The sequence below is a fragment of the Artemia franciscana genome, chromosome 5 (genome assembly GCF_032884065.1).
Source record: "Artemia franciscana chromosome 5, ASM3288406v1, whole genome shotgun sequence".
Classification (NCBI taxonomy): Eukaryota; Metazoa; Arthropoda; class Branchiopoda; order Anostraca; family Artemiidae; genus Artemia; species Artemia franciscana.
In genome coordinates this window covers 49,866,794-49,884,828 of record NC_088867.1, presented here as the reverse complement: position 1 = coordinate 49,884,828, position 18,035 = coordinate 49,866,794, and the positions used below count along the sequence as shown (strand labels likewise).

The following is an 18,035-nucleotide window of genomic DNA, read 5'->3' as shown; positions in this document are numbered from 1 at the left end:
TGATTTTCCTTGTTTTTTAAGGTGGGGGCTGTAAGATTCCTATTTAGGGTTTTCAACAATGGCTATTCTAATGTTGTAAGTTTTGTTTTGGTGTCTTTTTTTAGAGGCTTGAGGCTCTTTTTAAAAATTCTACAAATTTGTTTTCAAAATAACATTTTACTTTGCCTATTAAGATTGGCTTAGCCTAATGGAAATAATAGTTACCATTCTTAAATTAGCTACATAAGGCAATTTTTTCTCACAGTAGGGTTATTTAAACATAGTTTTTAATTTTCAATACTCTGGGCAGTTTTGAGCCTTTTGAAAGGCTCAATACAGAATTTGCTCCTGAAGCAATCATTGAATTAGGAAATAACATAAAAAAAGGCATCAAATGGTGTAGGATATTCACTTTATTTTTTTCTCTTTGCTAAGTTATGTGAATATTTAAATGTTTGCTAAGAAAAGGATACATTATTTTATAGCCTATGCTAGGTAAGTTACTTTAATGGTTCTTTACACTAGTTTATTTTATTGGCCATAAGACAACAATTTTAATTCCCTGAAATTGCTTCTCCATAAAGCCCAAATTGGGCAATAAATAACAAAGCCCAAATAATTGGGGCAATTGAAAAGGAAACATGTCAGCCCAAATAATTGGGGCAATTGAAAAGGAAACATGTCAGCCCAAATAATTGGGGCAATTGAAAAGGAAACATGTCAATAAAACAATTTTTACTTCATCTTATGCAATAAATCTGTATTTAGTACACTTTGATGGTGCTTTTGCTGTTCTTCACTCCAAACCCTGCAATTTACAATAATGTTACCCAAGCTACAGCCTAAATTTCCAAAAGGCATGGGCCTACATCCCTCTTTCTTCAACTTAATAGCCTAATCATAAACAGATTCAATGATGACAGCATCAAGAAACAAAATAACATGGACAAGTATATAATTGGTACTATACAGGCTATTTGTACATTAAGGTATGTGTGTATGGAAGTAGCTTACCCTCAAAATATGTCAACTAGATTAGGCCAACAAGTTTTATCCATATCATAAAGTAAGAATTGTTTCCCTTGCATTTTTTTCTCAATAGCCTTAATTTTCAATAGTACCAAAATTAGGTCGACATTACGGAGGATTTGATTCACTTTCTTACCATTGAATTTTCGAGCTGGATATATCTAATGCAATTTGGGATTTAACTTTTTTGCCAACTTTTCAGTGCTGCCGCTACTAATTCCTACCGGTCAAAAGGTCGCCAGAAAACCTGTAAAATTTATTAGGAACATTTGACCACTTGCGTGTTCAGACCTTCTTACTACAGCTTACTTTTTTCCAGTTTTCATTGACAGCAAATATCATCAGATTGTAGAGCCTCTACAAATAAAAACCATTCGTTTTTCACAGAGCCGTCAATCAAGCACTAGTCTTCATTGGCCCGTAATTTGTCACATAAGACTTAACTTTTGGCACTCTAAAGTACCAAGGCTAGGACGTTAATAATTACTAAAGTAAGTGTGACTATGTAAGGATGGCTGTAATAATTAAAGGGCTATTTGGCTTGGTTTTATTAAAGAAATGATGGAACTGATACCAAATTAAAAACCTTCTCTGCTAATAACCACAATAAGAAAAAGTTACTAAAAGCACGCACTTACACTATTGTCCTTTAAAGCGGATGCACATTGGCATCACTTAACTTAGTTAAGTAGTCTAAGTTAAGTGATTTTACTTAGGTCTCTTCACATTGAAATCTTGCCGTTCACATTGAAAAATGAAAAATGACTAATAGGACTAGGCAAAAATTTTGAATTGTTGGAATTGAGGATGGATAACACTTATATGGTCAATGATAATGAAAGTAGCTCTGATGAAGATTTGCTGCTAATTCTTCACTTAAGGCAGCAAAAGAAGAAAATTAAAGGGTATTTCAAAGTTATAGATGCTGTTTTAACGGAATAACCCACTAATGATTTGGTCTAACTGAATTTCATATAGGGCCTATGGCCTCGTGAAGGCAATATATATATATATATATATATATATATATATATATATATATATATATATATATATATATATATATATATATATATATATATATATATATATATATATATATATATATATATATATCTTGAAAAGAGAAATCACCAATGCAACAGCAAAAACACATAAAAAAAAGGGACAGAAGGAGAAAAGGAAGACTGTTTTCCTAAATTAGTGATTAATATAGACCAGCACTTGAATGAGGCCTTAACCCTACTCATCCATTCAATCACATAGGTCAAACAGCATAGCCAAACACAATCAACCATAAAGAATAATCCATGGACAGGCAGTCATGTCGTCAATAAGTATAAGTTGTCATTTACCAAACAATAGAAAAAATAATAAAGACAAATAATTCAGAGGCAACAACCCAACACAAGGGCTAATTTACCATATTACCAAAAACATGGTAAAATTTTAGTTTAGTGACTTCTTGCTATCTCGGAAAGGGGCTAGGTATCCCAGGGAGGTATTTTAAAGTACCTACTTCCAATCCCTCTCACTCAAGAGGACCCTGAAATTTGCCTACATAGCAGGTCTATACCTATCAAAATTTTTAGAAAACAACATTTTACCTTAATTTTCAGTTACCAGTTGCTTTTTCTCTGCCACTAGTTCTGAAAATGAAACTGTTATTTGAGTAAAATTCTGAGCCATATCAATGGTTTTTTTTTCAAAATTTTGGAAATGTATTTGCATATCTTTAAAACCTTATAAATTGGGATTGAACAAAGTTGTCAAGCTGAAAACAATTTTGTTGTACTTCATTCAAGCAGAAGATCTATTTTGCAAGGTTTCACTTTTATAGCACATATTTTTAAAGGTCATCAAAGGTCAGGACCCTTTTGAGGGAGAGTGAGTGGAGGTAGGCACTTCAAAATACCTTCCCAGGACATACTTTAGTCTGTAGACAAATCCCTGAAAGTTTCATTTTCCTAACTCAACCTCTTTCCGAGATAGCAAGAAGTCACTAAACTAGAATTTTACCATATATATATATATATATATATATATATATATATATATATATATATATATATATATATAGCCTAGGCTATATATGTATATAGTCTGTATCCTAGGGAATGGAAACATGAACAAAATCCCAGGTAGAAATAGGGTGTTTAATTGGGATGCTTCAATGCCCTGGTTGGTAGAAATAGTGAGGGAAAGTAGGATTGAATTATACTTTTTGTATTAATGTTCGAAATATGGTCAGTCAGTCAGGTATCCAGGTAAATTCTAACATTGGCATATATTTTGAAGAACTTAACAATTTTTGTACACATGGTTTGTGAAAATGATTGGTAAAATGCATTGGCATAAAATTTTAATCACAGTGTCCATTTTCTATTTATGCAGTTCTAATTGTTCTAAGCCTTAACATTACTCTTTACTTTCCTTTAATTTTCAGTTATTACCAAAATAGTTTTAAAGCATTGGTTTCTTTGACAAGTACTAATTGAATTCAAATTTTTATGTTTGTGTTACAGCTGAATTGACCAGTCAAACAGTCTTTTGCTTAAACTATAATATGAAAGGAATATTACTTTAATTTGTTTATAATTTATATATTTACTTTTTAGGAAGAAAAGACTATGGGTACATCCAATTCTACAAGAAAGGGAGAGGACTGTGAAAGGCCATCTGACACTGCTTAATGACTTACTTATGAGAGATGATGAAGAGAAATTTTTAAATTTTGTAAGATTAACAAAGGCAGAGTATGTTGAATTGCTTAGTTTAGTGAGGCCTTTTATAACAAAAAAAAACACCAATTTTAGAAAGGCAATATCTCCAGAACTGAAGCTTGCTTTGACACTAAGATATCTGGGTACTGGTATGTCAATGGCAGCTCTCCATTATGAATTTCGTGTTGGTCACTCAACAGTTTCACAGATATTATCAGATACAATGATAGCAATATATGAAGTTTTAAGTCCAATGTATCTGCAAGAGCCTCAATCAGATACATTGAAAAGTGTCAGTGAAACTTTTAGGGCAAAATGTTTTTTGCCAAATTGCATTGGTGCCTTAGATGGTAAACATGTGCGAATTCAGTGCCCATACAAGTCTGGGTCTCAATTTTACAATTATAAAAATTATTTTAGCCTTATACTTTTAGCTGCATGTGATGCTAATTACAAGTTTATTTATGTAGATGTTGGAGCTTTTGGAAGTGAGAGTGATGGGGGTGTATTTGCCAGGTCAGATCTTGGGAAAGGCATAGACACTGGGAAAATAAAGCTTCCTGATTCACTTCCATTGCCTGGAACAACAGAAAATTTTCCATTTTTTTGTTGTTGCTGATGAAGCCTTTCCATTGTGTAGTTATATAATGAGACCTTTTCCTGGAAATAGACTCTCAGAAGCACAAAAAATTTTCAATTACCGATTATCCACAGCTCGGCGCCTAATTGAAAATACGTTTGGTATACTTGTGCAGAGGTTCAGAATTTTCCGAACTGAAATACTAGCACAGCCTGAAAAAGTAAAAGCAATAATCATTGCTTCTGTATGTTTACACAATTTCATTATTTCAACTAGAGGAGCCCCAACTGATATTCAAGAGCTATCAATAGGAAGTGGGATTTCTCAGCTTGGCAGAGTTGGGAGCAACAATTCTTCCAGAACAAATCAAGATCTTAGAAATAGACTAATGGATTATTTCTTATCTGTAGAGGGTGCTGTTCCTTGGCAGCGAGAAAAAGCATTGAGAGGCACATTGTGACTTGATTTATAAATAAATATGCATGTAAACATATCATACACTATTTGTATATATAGATATCCTGAATATATATATAGAGAGAGAAAGCATTTAATATGAAATGACTAAAGATTAAAATATAATAACAAAAAAAAATCAAATATTGGCTTAAAGTGAAAAAGATAAAACATATTTCAACGTTTTTTGGTATGTTCTAGTATAGCATTCATGATTTTCATGCGACACTGCAGTTTCTCCTCAGCTGGTATATCCTTCATGAATGATACAAGTGACATTAGAAAATGCTGGTCTTCATCCATAGTTATAACTTTATTTTTATCCCTTTTTTGTTTTTCACTCAGGTATGAGAGAATTGCTTCATCAGTTGCAGATGAAGTACTTCCCTCTGTTTTGGTTCGGTTTCTTTTTTGAACGTTTTTATAAGTTTGGAAGTGCTCATCTGGAGCAATTGAAGTGGATGCCTGTGGAGATTCCGTTTCGATTAGGAATTCTTCTGAATTGGCTTCTTCTTGGGACACACAGCGAAATTCTGGAAAATAGAATACATTAATGTTTGATGGATGAAGGTTTGTACTATAGTTTATGATTCTGTTCTGCAAAAACGAGGGACAAGTTACTGAACAGAAGAGCTCTATTTTATTTTATTTTTTTTAGATTATATAGTTAACATACAAATAGTTTTGATGCCAGTTCTTTTATATAAGGGAAGAGCATATACTTATACCATGCTAAGAAAGTAATTCAAATTGGGACTGAAGATCGATTTAACACAAACTCAACAAAAATAGCAGCAATGTTTTTAAAACAGAAGATAAAACTGTTAAGACAAAAGTAACAACTCCTAAAAACAAGAAACTAAGACAATAAGAGCTGAGAGCTCATATGGCACGTGAGAGGAGGTTGGAAGAGCCAAGAGATTCTTCCCACCAGGTTTCATCCCAACCTCTCCACTCTAAGCATTTTCCAAGATTTCAGGTTTCCCCCTCCAACTCCCCCAATGCCACCGGATCCGGTCGAGATTTAAAATAAAAGTTCTGAGACACTATATCCTGCTAAATATAAAATTTCATTAAGATCCAATCACCCGTTTGTAAGTTAAGAATACCTCATTTTTTCTAATTTTCCAAACTAACTGTCTTCCCACTCCTCGCCAGATGGTCGAATCGGGGAAGAGACTATTTCAATTTAATCTTGTCTGGTCCCTGATACGCCTGCCAAATTTTATTGTCCTAGTTTATCTGGAAGTGCCCAAACTAGCAAAACCAAGACTGACAAACTGACAGAAATTGCAATCGCTGTATGTCATTTGGTGAATACCAAGTGCCATAAAAATCTTGGGGCCAAAGCCCCCCTTGAGTTAATTAATAATAATCATATTTCTCATAAATACTGAACATAAATTTAACATTTATGTTTATGTCAATAATTGCAAATCTCATTTTCTTTTGGACCAAAAGTAATTGTACACTTTCTGATAATTGTATAGTTGAAAGTTTTTGGGGCTAGGGACTCCTCCCATTCCAGGTCAATTTACATTGAAAATGTATCCCAAATACTAATTAGAAATTCAATACGTTTAAACACTTCATTATTTTCGATCTTGAACTTAGAATAATGCTACCAGTATTTCCAATATTAGTATTGGAATACTATTGTTTCCATAATATATCAAGTTTTAAATTTTTGTTGTATAAATAATAAGGACCAACCTGAAGGACTATGAGTAATATCAAAATCAATTTCTTCAGAGTAATCTTCTGTTATTTGCTGTTCGATTACATTGATGACAGGCAATGAAGATACACAGTTACCTAAAACAAATTATTCTTAGAAACAAGGCTGGAAATTAATATGAAGGGTTTTCTTGAAGTAAAAAATTACCATGATATATTCACATAACATCACATTATTATTCTTAATTTAATTTTTGACAATCCAGGTTAAATTTCATAGATACAAACTCTTTTGATAATCGAGTTTTACATTCATTGATATGTTATTTTTCAATGTCAACATTAGTTTTGTGTTCAGATTGCATAAGTCTTAAGCCTTTAAACAACAATTATAGTGCCAATCAACCAATTCTTATAACACAGATATTCAAATTAAAATGAAGCAATACCTTTTATAATTGTTACTTAGCATATACAAACACATATTATTTAGGACATACAAACTGTAAACTAATCTGTGATGGCTGCCATTTGATTCCTTGTTAATAAATATATATAATATATATAAATATATATATATATATATATATATATATATATATATATATATATATATATATATATATATATTTCAGTTTATATGTACAATTCCATACCAATGGTTTTTCTGCTCCTATCAATGATAACATCTCTTAAAAAATCCATTCTTTGAATAAACTCCTGGTTTGCTGCCTTTGTCTTCAAAGCTGCAGAACCACTTGGCAGTTTTGAAATTTTCTTCAGTCGGACATATCGCTCTCTCAGACTGACCCATTTTTTTTGAAGCTCAGTAACTGCAAAAAAGAAGTAAATGAAGTTTTGATAAATTTTATGGAAATTATTTTAGTTGAAGGAGATTTTTCATTTTTAGCTTTTTCATATCTTTTTCTTTTTTTAACTTTGTCATGTCACTTCTAAAATTGATGATTACACAGTCCCAAACAAGAAAGGGGGTCCATTCCTTTTCCATGCAAGCCCAACAAGTTTTAAATTTAGCTCCCTCTCCCCACCCTCCAAATAAAAGAAGCAAATTTAATTATTCTTGCTTGAACTACAGTCCTTTAACAATAGTTTCTAAATTTTTAACAAAATCATGAAGCATTACAAAACATTTTTTTGCCATTTTTTATCTAAAATTCAGTAAAGCATCAATATCACCATTATATTATGAAAAAACTGCATCTTTTATATCTACCACTACATCTTTGCATTTCCCCATGGATTTCAAAAATTAAAAATTTCTGGCAGTTTTCTTTGAAAGACTTTTTATGTCCTTTTACTTTTTATGAAAGAATTTTATCTAATACAATTAAGGGAAAAGAAAAGAATAGTAAGTGATACTGACTGAAATGTCAAAACTTTTGCCTCCAACAAATGAAAAAATCAAAACTACCAATTAAAGTTGCAATTTGATAATACACCAATCACTGGTACCTAAAAAAATTTATCATTAAGTAAAAATAAGCTAGTTTAAACTAGTCTATTAAAACTGAAGGAGGTGTGTAACAGGTCAAATTTTTCCTAGTTTATATTCATTCAATCCTGAAACTTGTCAAAACCCTACAAAAAAATGTGGCTCCTATTGTTTTCTATTTGGGCTTCATGCCAGTAACCATTAAATATCTTTTGGAATCTAACTAAAGATTTCCCTTAATAATAATAACAATAATGATAAAAAAAATATATTGCAAGGGCAAAGGAAGCCAGACAGTTGTATAGTCTACAAGGTGAACCCACCAAATAACAATGGCCTACAAGCAAAGCATCTAATAGCCAACTAGCATTTCTATTGATTAAAATCACACTACCTTCATATACTAATGCAAGAGGATCTATCCTTCCTAAGCCTGAAAAGACTTATTTCTGTTTAACTTATTTAGCCAAACCAAGGTCTATGCCTACCTGAGATTAATAGTCCTTGACTTGCCATCTGATTTGATGTATGGTAGATCAAATTGTTCCTAGTTACTTATTCATTTAATCCAGAGACTTGTCGAAATCCTACAACAAAAGACAACTCCTATTGTTTTTCTATTGTAGGCTACCTGCCAGAGACCATTAAAAATCCCCTGAACAATCTACTGTACCTTACTAGGCTGTAGATTCCTTTAATAATAATAAACAATATAGCAAGTGCTAGGGAAAAGGAAGTCAGATAGTTGCATTGTCTAACATGTGAACCCATCAAATAACAATAGCCTATAAGCAAAGCTTTTAATAGCCTATTAGCATTTTCATTGATTAAAGATCACACAACCTTCATAAACTGTTGCGAGAGTGTCTATCCTTCCTAAGCCTGAAAAGATTTACACTTCTATCTAACTTATTTATTCAATCCAAGGTCTAGGCCTACCTGAGATTACCATTCCTTGACTTGCCAGCTGATTTGAGAAACTCTCCCATGCATTGATTTTGAGATGCCTATCCTTATAATTGTCATTTTTTGGATTATACAAATAGGGCCTAGAGCTAATAAAATCAATTATCAAATGTTCAACTGAAGACATTTTCAAAGCTTTTCTGAAATAAAAGTCTCACTTATAAGTAATCACTTATAAGTTGAAAAAAGTTCAACTTTGAAAAAAGCCTAAGTTAAGTGAACTAAGTGAAAGTGTAAAGTAAATTAAACGTGTTTTTCGTGCCAATGTGAACGGGACGAAAAACCAATGTGCATCCGGCATTAGACTTTGTGACTGAAAATTAAGCCATCGTGAATGACAAGATTCAACGGGTAGTTATCATTATGTAGTTATGTCTTGATCTAGTCAAAGAATGCAAATTACTAGGATTGAAAATCAACCATCGATTGACATGGAGTGCACAAGAAAGGTTGTATTATGTTTTTGTGTCCCTGTGTCTGGGATGGCCTTCCTTACCCTCCTATACTATATTTATATATTTAATTATCCTTGTTACCTCTCTTTTATGAGTTTTTTCCTATTTTGGTTGTATTTTGCCGTGTTAAATTTTGGAATCATTATTACGGTGAGATGTTGATGTTTTTTTATGTTTTTGCACTGTCCCAGCCTTACGAGCTCTGCTTTCTGTTGGGACATAATATTGTTTTTGTATTTTTTTTTAAGTTGAATAAAGAAAAAGTTGAATTTGAAGTTGATAAAAGAGGTTTACCCGAAAAGGATTGTAATTCTAAAAAGACTTGCTTTTACAAAATTGAGAAACTCACCAACTGTTTTGGAGATTTTTACAAACAACATATATGGCCAAAACTGGAGAATGAAATAATTCATTATGGGCAAACCAATAAAAAAAAAACTTTTCCCAATTGAAACAATACAGAGCACGGCACTCCGAATGGCTCGTGGCTTGTAGCCACAGACTTCTAGTGATCGTACCAGAAAACTAGCAAAGACTGGTCCCAATAAGCGAGAGAATAGCCAAAGCCACAATTAAATATTATACCAGGATTTTAACCTATGGGGAGCGGCATTGTTGTGGGAGCACTAGGCAGCAGAATAAAATGGGGATTGCATCGTGGCTATTTTTTTCAGTACTCTGCCCAAACTGGTCATTGAATAAAATTCAGGTTGATTCTTTTAAGTTCCCTCTGCTATGGAAGTTTTGCAAACCAAATGTAAGCCTCAAGCTTATACAAGACAAAAAGGAAAATATCCTACATCGACTAGTTATGGTCGAAGTTTTAAGAAAAAAGGCTACAGAGTTCAAGGATCATCTGCACATTTATGCTGATGGATCCCTTACAGGGAATTAACCCGCTGCCGCAGCAATAATCCCACACACATCTCTGTCCATTGAAAAATCTCTCCAACTGAACTCTTTAGTTTTGAAGACTGAACTGGCAGCAATAGTTGAATTGCAAAAGGAGGTCGAAAATATGCCTTCCCATTTCAGCAAAGTAGCAATCTTTTTGGGTCCTCACACTGCTTTCAAGTTAATAAAAACCTTAACCTAGAACACAAAGGAAACTGATTTGTAGGAGCTAAGAGAAGCTTGATTCTCTATCTAAGATTGACGTAGCAGTGGCTTTCTAGCAAATTCCTAGCCATATAGGTATCCAATATAACGAAAAAGTTGACAGTCTTGCCGCAGAGACAGCAAGTTTATTAACCCAAGCTTTCTTAAAAGTATTCAATCGCACTTTGAGATGCAATTAGAAATTGCCCTCCTTATAAAAAGTCTCATCCTGCTCTGTTTCAAATAAGTCTGAAATAAATCAAGCGTACTTTATAATTAAAAGCTTAGCAGTAATAATGAGACGAGAAAAATACAGATGGAAGCAATATAAAGCCCCAAATTATAAACTCTGCAGCTTGACTAAAGAAACTTTGCAACACCTTTTCTTCGAATGCACTGCAAGTACTCCTTGAATTTATATAAACAGTCAACCTCATAAGGCTTGGCTCGACTACTATAAAACAATAACAGGGTATTCCAAATTTCTAATAACCATCTTGTGGCTATTATAAGGCTAGGTCATCTCATGTAAACTATTGATACCAACTCTTCTGCTTCACCTTTAGTAAACTTATAGCGATCGGAAAATTCACTGTACTCTTTGGACTATGGTTTATTCAGCGTATGGTATCCTATTAAAATGAGCAGCTGTGTTGACTAAGGCATTGCCATTTCCTGCACCAGCTAAGTTATTTACCGGAATTCCAAGATTTTTGGCAATAAGCACTACCTTGGCCGATAAGCTATGTACCTTGGCCGATGCATCTTTTGTAGTGGCCAATTCGGTAAAATTTTTAACAAATTAATCAGATATCGTCCCGTCAAACCTCAAAGTCACTACTAATAAATCCGACAGCGTGATCTCTGCAAAATTCAAATTCTAGACGAAAATCAAGTCACATCAAAGACCAATGGTACAAAATCTATCGATTTCTAGCATTCGTTGACAAAAAGCCATAAAACTGCAGCCACATATAAACCTGTGATGTGTCACAAACCCCATACTGTTTTAGCGTAAGCGTTACCCTACAGAAATTTCGATACAAGGCAATTTTACCGATAAATCGGCAATAACTTTCAAATTTTAAAATTTGCGAGTGCTACCTGAATCAAACTGAAAAGTTGAAGGTATTCTTAGGCTGTCATGGCTTGGAATTTTCCTTTGATTATATCTAGGAATTTTTTTTATGTGCAAATTCTTGGAATATGATTCTTGATAGGCTTTAGCTAAATTTGGTTGAATTTACTGATTTAGTATTTCTGGGCTAGGCTACTCAGGTTTCTATGCACTTTGCTTGTGCTTCCTTGTAAAGCTTTAGTTTAGTGGATTTCACTGTCAAATGAGATATGTAAAGCTGGTAAATCAAACCTATGTGAATGGATGTTTAGTCTATCAAGGTGTCTTCAAGTAGGCCTATTGGCCTCCAATTTTTCAGTAATTTTATATATAGCCTATTCATGTAATTTAGGTAGGAAATAAGTGAATATATCATTTGATTTGTTTTTTAAGCTCTGTTCCAAATTAAATAAAAGCTCAAATAAGGATTAGGCTAATTCTTTTATTTGACAGCAATAATTGCTAAAAATACTGGATATTTTGGTCACTTGCACTGTGACCACCATCAGCAAAAATACTAAAAAAAATTAAAACCTATGATATTAATGCAAAATAACATAGGTACATATTGTTTAATACCCTTATTTCTTTCACTGTAATGCCAGTAGCAAATCTTGACCATCCAAATTCTAGTTGGTTAGTTTTATTTGAACCATCAACTGGACTTAGGCTACTTTATCTAACTTTAATAAATAGAAAATGGCTTTAAATAGAGATACAAGTGATTTTGGCTTGAACTCTATTGGCAATAATTTATTGAAGTCAGATAAAGTGAAGTTCATTTCACCTGAGACATTTAGCCTTTGTCCAATTGTTAGTTCAAATATAACTAGTAAACCAGAACCTGGAAGGTCAAGGAGATTTGCTTTCAGTATTGCAGTAAGAAAAAAATAAGGTCATTAAGTTATATGTAGTTATGTTATTTTGTATATAGACCTATATTGTTACCTCAAATTACAGCTAGGATCACTCTAACAATTTCTCCTTGTTAAGGTCTAGAATGATGACTTGCATTGTATTCAAAGTTCCTTAGTGACCAGGTGCTGTTGCATTATCAGTAGCATCCAAATTGAGTTTACACTCTCTAGAGGACCACTCAGAATTCAGCCTTCATTTGAAAACATCAAGAGATTCAGAATTAACTGTTTCATTTGGTAGTTTTGGTAAAATTCTAGTTAATTGACTTCTTGCTATCTCGGAAAGGGTTTAGGTTAGGAGAATGAAACTTTTGGGAATGGGTCTACAGGCTAAAGTATGCCCCGGGAAGATATTTTAAAGTACCCACCTCCACTGCTTCTCCCTCTAGAGGGCCCTAAAATTTGCCTACATGACAGGTCTATACCTATTGAAATTTTGACAAAACAACATTTTACCTTAGTTTTCAGTTACTAGTTGCTATTTCTCTGCCTTTAGTTCTGAAAATACAATTCCTGTTATTTGAGTAGATTTTGGGCCATGCAAATGTTTTTTTGTCAAAATTTAGGAAATTTACTTGCATATCTTTAAAACCTTATAAAAATGGAATTGAGCAAAGTTATGAAGCTGAAAACAATTTTGTTTTACTTCAATTAAGCAGAAGATCTATTTTGCAAGATTTCACTTTTATAACACACATATTTTTAAAGGTCATCAGAGGTCAGGGCCCTCTAGAGGGAGAAGGAGTAGAGGTAGTTGCTTCAAAATACCTTCCTGAGACAAACTTTTGTCTGTAGATTCGTCCCTGAAAGTTTCATTTTCCTAACCTAAACCTTTTCTGAGATAGCAAGAAGTCAATGAACTAGAATTTTACTGTAGTTTTTTCTAACTGTTGACAATTTGTGATGAAAAGAATCAAGTATAGACTCCAGATGTAGTAGACTACATGACAAGTTTCTTGTGATGACCTGTAGTTCTTGATTTGGGACCAAAAGTAGGGAATAATGCTGGGGGAGTATTAGTCCTTGTTAACTTGTAGACTAAAATGGCATCCCCTCTGTTTCTCCTGTAAACAAGTGTAGAGAGATTCAGCTTTGATTGTTTTTCTAGGCAGGAAAGCTCCTGAATGCCAGATATCACTTTGGTGGCACATCTCTGCACATCTTCAAGAACTTTTATATCTTCTTAAAAATATGGAGAGGCAAGAGACATTCTAATTTAAAGCTTAGGGTACACAAGTCCATTATATGAAAGACTGTCATGGCAAAGTGTCTTATATTCTCCTTCCAAGGGATTCTGTCTCTCTACCTTGGTAGCCTGATATGTTACTCTTTTTACCAATTTCAGAAATAATGTGTATTTTAACCCATGCTTTCAATATATACTCCCAGCCCTTTATTGCCCTCCAAAGCCTCATTTACCCTGATCCAAAGCACAAACAATCCTGGTTTTAAGTCCTATTAATGCAAGAACTAGGCATTACAGAAAGAGCTTTGTGATAGCATTTGTTGAAACCACAAATAAATGAAATTTTTAATCTATCATGTTAATGTGTTAGTTTATTGTTTCATTTTTATTTAACAGGAACATTGGATTCATTGCTGTATGTCTTTTTTATAATGTACTTATGTCCTCTAATGTACTCTAATGTAATATACTCTAATGTACTTATGTCCTAACTTATGTCCGTTATATTACTTACTTTTACTTATTTGACTTACATTTTACTTATGTACTGTTGTTTGTGTACTTAAGTACTCATTTTATTTGACAAGACAGTTTGGTTCATTGCTGTAGGCAATGTTTTAATATTTCACTTATGTACTTATGTTTGTTTGTTTTTTTGTATATAATGTTGGCTAGCTGACTAAAGGCAATAAGTTCAGCAGTTTTTATGTTGTGAGAGTTTGCTTGATAATAAAGTACTATTCTATTCTAGACTGATGACTCCCATTGTTTAACTAGCACCAACAGCAAACCTCTTAGCATGAGTGCTGAATTTTAATTTATTGACAATATTGATATCAAGATCTTGCTCATTATTTACAGAGGAGATTGGGTGGCCTAAGAAAAAGTAAGAGCAACAAGGATTCAGTTTGCTAAAGTGAATGATATGGCAATTGGTTACATTGAATTTAAGAAGCCAAACCTCCGGCCATTGACCCAACAGTTGAAGACTATTTTGTAGTAGGGCATGATCTTCATAGGACAAGCCTGATCCAAAAAGCTTAAGGTTGTCTGCACAGAGAGTTGATTTACTGCTGATAATGGAAGGAACATCATTGGTGAAGATATTAAATAGTATTGGACCCAAAATACTTCCCTGAAGAACTCCTTCCCAAAATACTTCCCTGAAGAATTGTTGTTTGAAAATTTCAGCTCAGGATCAGCAACTGATTGAATGTTGTGCAAAATGTGTGGCACTTTGCACCTGCTGCTACATTTTGGATGGCATGACACAAGAAGTATTTAAGGTTATCCTTAACATCCTCAGCCAATTTTTCCTCAAACCTTCTCTTCAACTCCTTTTTTTGGTTGGTTGTCTAATTACAAAAAGATTTGAAGACTTGATATTTTTCTGTTGTCTTATTTTTTCTATAGCAATTCCATGCTCTGTGATTTCTGTTGAATAGCCCAATTGTTTTGGTAGTTAAAAAAGGTAAACTTTTTGCCTGTTTTGACTGAAAAACTCTGATGCAAGCATCATATCCAGTATCATTGGTCTTAATTGTTTTATTTTCGTATTTCTGCTGATGATGGTCACTGTGCATGTGACCAAAATATCCAGTATCTTTTTTAAATTATCACTGTCTAATAACAGAATTTATCCCTATTTAAACTTTATTTGTTGTAATGGAAAAGTAGTGTGGTATTTGAAATTGCCTATTCCAAATAAAATAATTGTTTCTAGGGCAAATTCCATTTTGAGCCTTTATGGGGCTCAAAACAGCCCATAGACCTAGGCTTGTTAGCAAAGGTTTGAAATATGTTTCTATAATAAACTGTCTAGTGAGGGAAAATTGTCATTTACACTTGATTCAGGAATGGTTATTATTATTTTTATTAGTCTACAATAAAATACTATTTGAAAACAAATGAATGTATGTATTTATTTCCCATTAAAAGAAACAGATGGATTGTAAGATAAAAAAGCAAAAAAAAAACATACTACAAAAGAATATGCAAACACAAGAAAAATAAAGAACAAATGGATATCTAACTACAAAAAACAAAAATAATTGCCCAATGATGAGTAACAATATTAGAGTTATATCTGGCAATCTGGGCTATGATCTCTTCATTAGGGTTGATAATCCCATACCAACTTGTCACAATACGGCTACTTGTCCATGGTGGAAGCCGAAAAAGAGGTACTTTGCATATTTATAATATGTAGACTGCAATTCTTTCTTATCTTCCTTTTGAAAAAAATAGGCAGGAATTTTTAAAAAGCACCCAAAAGCCCTAAAAAAAGGCACAACAACAAAATTAAAGTAAACTATTGGAATTACCATGGTTGAAAATCTTAAAAAGAAAACTTACAGTTCCCATCTTGATTAACAAGGAAAATTTCATTTTTTCATTGGTAGCATTGATGTGCTTTTTTTAATTTTTGTTGCCAACAGAATACTGAGACATCATAGGGGATTGCTTAAGGACTCTTTAAAATCAAATTTTTGTATGCAATTAGTTTTTAAGCAATTTTGCATTTTAGTCTCAAAAAAGTTAATACATTACCTTCTGGGGCCCCATGAAGGGCTCAAATTGGAATTTGCCCCAGAAGGAATTAATGAATTTGGAAAGAATGTAAAAAACAGACAGATTATACAGATTGGCTAAATTATATTAACATGTATAAATTTACCTTTTTTCGCCTAGCCTAGATTATTGATTTTTGTAACATATTAGAGATGCACACTGACAGTCATAGGGGAGAGAGAGTATCTGATGATCAATCTCATTAGATATTGTTGTGTTAAAGAGAAACCGTCTTGCTCCTTCAGAATGCAACTGTTTCATGAATCAAGAGTGCACTCATGATTCATTTTCTTATAAGTTGTATTGTGTGGAAGATGCTAACTTCAGTATTACTAATCTTTAAGTCAGTTTTTTTTTTCTCTGTATAATGAGAAAAATAATAATGGTCATATTATTTTGGTTCCAGAAGAAGCTATCTACGCATCGTTTCTTCTCTGGTGGTAGAGGAAGAATATGAAATTTTTCACTTAAGGATATTTGCTACTGTAGTGCTTGTTTGCACTTGATACAGTGAATAGTTTACCATGTAACTTGAAACTGAAATGGAACATTATAGTCTGCAACATAATGTACAAAGAACATCTGAAGATGAGCCTGATGCTCTCCCAGAGAATCTCAGATTCAATGCATTTGACTTCATGTGTCTCATATACTCGATTATTGTTTATTGTGCTGATATTGGCACTGATATATATCTTTGCTATGAATATTCAAGTTCTGATGAAATAGCCTATTTTGTGCTTACCTTGGTATTCTTGCTTGTACCTTTTTTGGCCATCCTTGGAATGAGCCTAAGATGGTAAGTCATAAATTTTGCATCTTGTTTAAGTTGTCCTTAATTTATCTTATGGGTTTTCTTGTTCTTTGAATAAGTAGAAATAAGCTACAATAAGTTAAAAGCATTACATTTTTTTCATACACATATTATACAAGTAAGTGTCTGAGACCAAAACAGCTAGGAACCTCTATCCTGTTAAGCTTATTAATAGCTTGGTTTTTATGGCACTTGGCATTAACCAAGTGACATATAGCAATCGCAAATTCTGTTGGTCTGTCAGTCCTGGTTTTGCTACTTTAGGCACTTCCATGTAAGCTAGGACAATGAAATTTGGCAGGCCTATCAGGGACCGGACCAGATTAAATTGGAAATAGCCATTTTCACGATTTGACCATCTGGGGGGGGGAGTGGGGGGCCTGTTAATTCAGAAAAAATGAAGTATTTTTATCTTACAAAAGTTTGATGTTTGGAAGGATATTGTGTCTCAGAGCTGTTATTTTAAATCCTGACCGGATCTGGTGACATTGGGGGGGAGTTGGGAGGGGGAAACCTAAAATCTTGGAAAACACTTAGAGTGGAGGGATTTGGTTGAAACTTGGTGGGAAAAATAAGCACAAGTCCTAGATACATGATTGACATAACCGGAATGGATCCGCTCTCTTTGGGGTAGGTGGGGGGGGGGGTTAATTCTGAAAAATTAGAAAAAATAAGGTATTTTTAACTTACAAACGGGTGATTGGATCTCAATGAAATTTGATGTATTGAAGGATATCGTGTCTCAAAAAGATTTAATGATAACTTCAACAGCAGGGAAAGAGGTCGACACAAAATTATACAATATTCATGTAGGAGACATTGGTGAATGCTGTCTGGACCAGCAGATTTATTCAGTTTGAGGGATGTAAGTTCCTTTTGAACTATTGTATCTGTAATCAGAATTGGTTTGATCTTATGTCATACATTGTATAAAGTAGGTGTGGGATAAACAATACTGGAATTAGAGGAAAGAACAATGAGAATTGTTGGTTGAAAATTTCAGCTCAGGATCAG

General features: G+C 33.3%; 5 protein-coding genes across 5 annotated transcripts in view; 3 read left to right on the top strand and 2 right to left on the bottom strand.

The window, feature by feature from the left end:
• LOC136027546 (uncharacterized) overlaps nt 1-1,217 on the bottom strand; it is a 45,600-nt gene extending 44,383 nt beyond the window's left edge. The window contains exon 1 of the mRNA XM_065704899.1: nt 1,145-1,217. Coding sequence (XP_065560971.1) covers nt 1,145-1,147 — 3 coding nt within the window. The 5' untranslated portion in view covers nt 1,148-1,217. The remainder of the gene's footprint in view (nt 1-1,144) is intronic.
• Nucleotides 1,218-1,810: 593 nt separating this feature from the next.
• On the top strand, nt 1,811-4,804 carry LOC136027543 (uncharacterized). The gene is made up of 2 exons (XM_065704896.1): nt 1,811-1,913; nt 3,627-4,804. Exons 1-2 carry the CDS (start codon nt 1,816-1,818, stop codon nt 4,348-4,350), a joined length of 822 nt encoding a protein of 273 aa, XP_065560968.1. The 5' UTR covers nt 1,811-1,815; the 3' UTR covers nt 4,351-4,804.
• On the top strand, nt 4,379-4,771 carry LOC136027758 (uncharacterized). Its single transcript, XM_065705217.1, has one exon. The coding sequence runs from the start codon at nt 4,379-4,381 to the stop codon at nt 4,769-4,771; it is 393 nt and encodes a 130-aa protein (XP_065561289.1).
• Nucleotides 4,805-4,845: 41 nt separating the features above from the next.
• On the bottom strand, nt 4,846-9,106 carry LOC136027544 (uncharacterized). Its single transcript, XM_065704897.1, has 4 exons — nt 8,837-9,106; nt 7,101-7,277; nt 6,481-6,582; nt 4,846-5,300 (listed from the first exon to the last, which is right to left on the bottom strand). The coding sequence occupies exons 1-4, from the start codon at nt 8,988-8,990 to the stop codon at nt 4,945-4,947; spliced, it is 789 nt and encodes a 262-aa protein (XP_065560969.1). The 5' UTR covers nt 8,991-9,106; the 3' UTR covers nt 4,846-4,944.
• A 2,356-nt stretch (nt 9,107-11,462) lies between these two features.
• The window catches only part of LOC136027542 (XK-related protein 4-like), a 44,454-nt gene continuing 37,881 nt past the window's right edge, over nt 11,463-18,035 (top strand). Inside the window, exons 1-2 of the mRNA XM_065704895.1 lie at nt 11,463-11,544; nt 16,614-17,006. Of these exons, the coding sequence (XP_065560967.1) occupies nt 16,750-17,006 (257 nt within the window). The 5' untranslated portion in view covers nt 11,463-11,544; nt 16,614-16,749. The remainder of the gene's footprint in view (nt 11,545-16,613; nt 17,007-18,035) is intronic.

Coding starts and splice junctions, on each gene's coding strand:
- LOC136027543 (XM_065704896.1), top strand. CDS start 1,816: ATGGATAACACTTATATGGTCAATGATAATGAAAGTAGCTCTGATGAA. Junction 1,914..3,626: donor CAAAAGAAGAAAATTAAAGG/GTATTTCAAAGT, acceptor TTTACTTTTTAG/GAAGAAAAGACTATGGGTAC.
- LOC136027758 (XM_065705217.1), top strand. CDS start 4,379: ATGAGACCTTTTCCTGGAAATAGACTCTCAGAAGCACAAAAAATTTTC.
- LOC136027544 (XM_065704897.1), bottom strand. CDS start 8,990: ATGTCTTCAGTTGAACATTTGATAATTGATTTTATTAGCTCTAGGCCC. Junction 6,583..7,100: donor TAGGAGCAGAAAAACCATTG/GTATGGAATTGT, acceptor AATTTGTTTTAG/GTAACTGTGTATCTTCATTG. Junction 5,301..6,480: donor TATTACTCATAGTCCTTCAG/GTTGGTCCTTAT, acceptor TCTATTTTCCAG/AATTTCGCTGTGTGTCCCAA.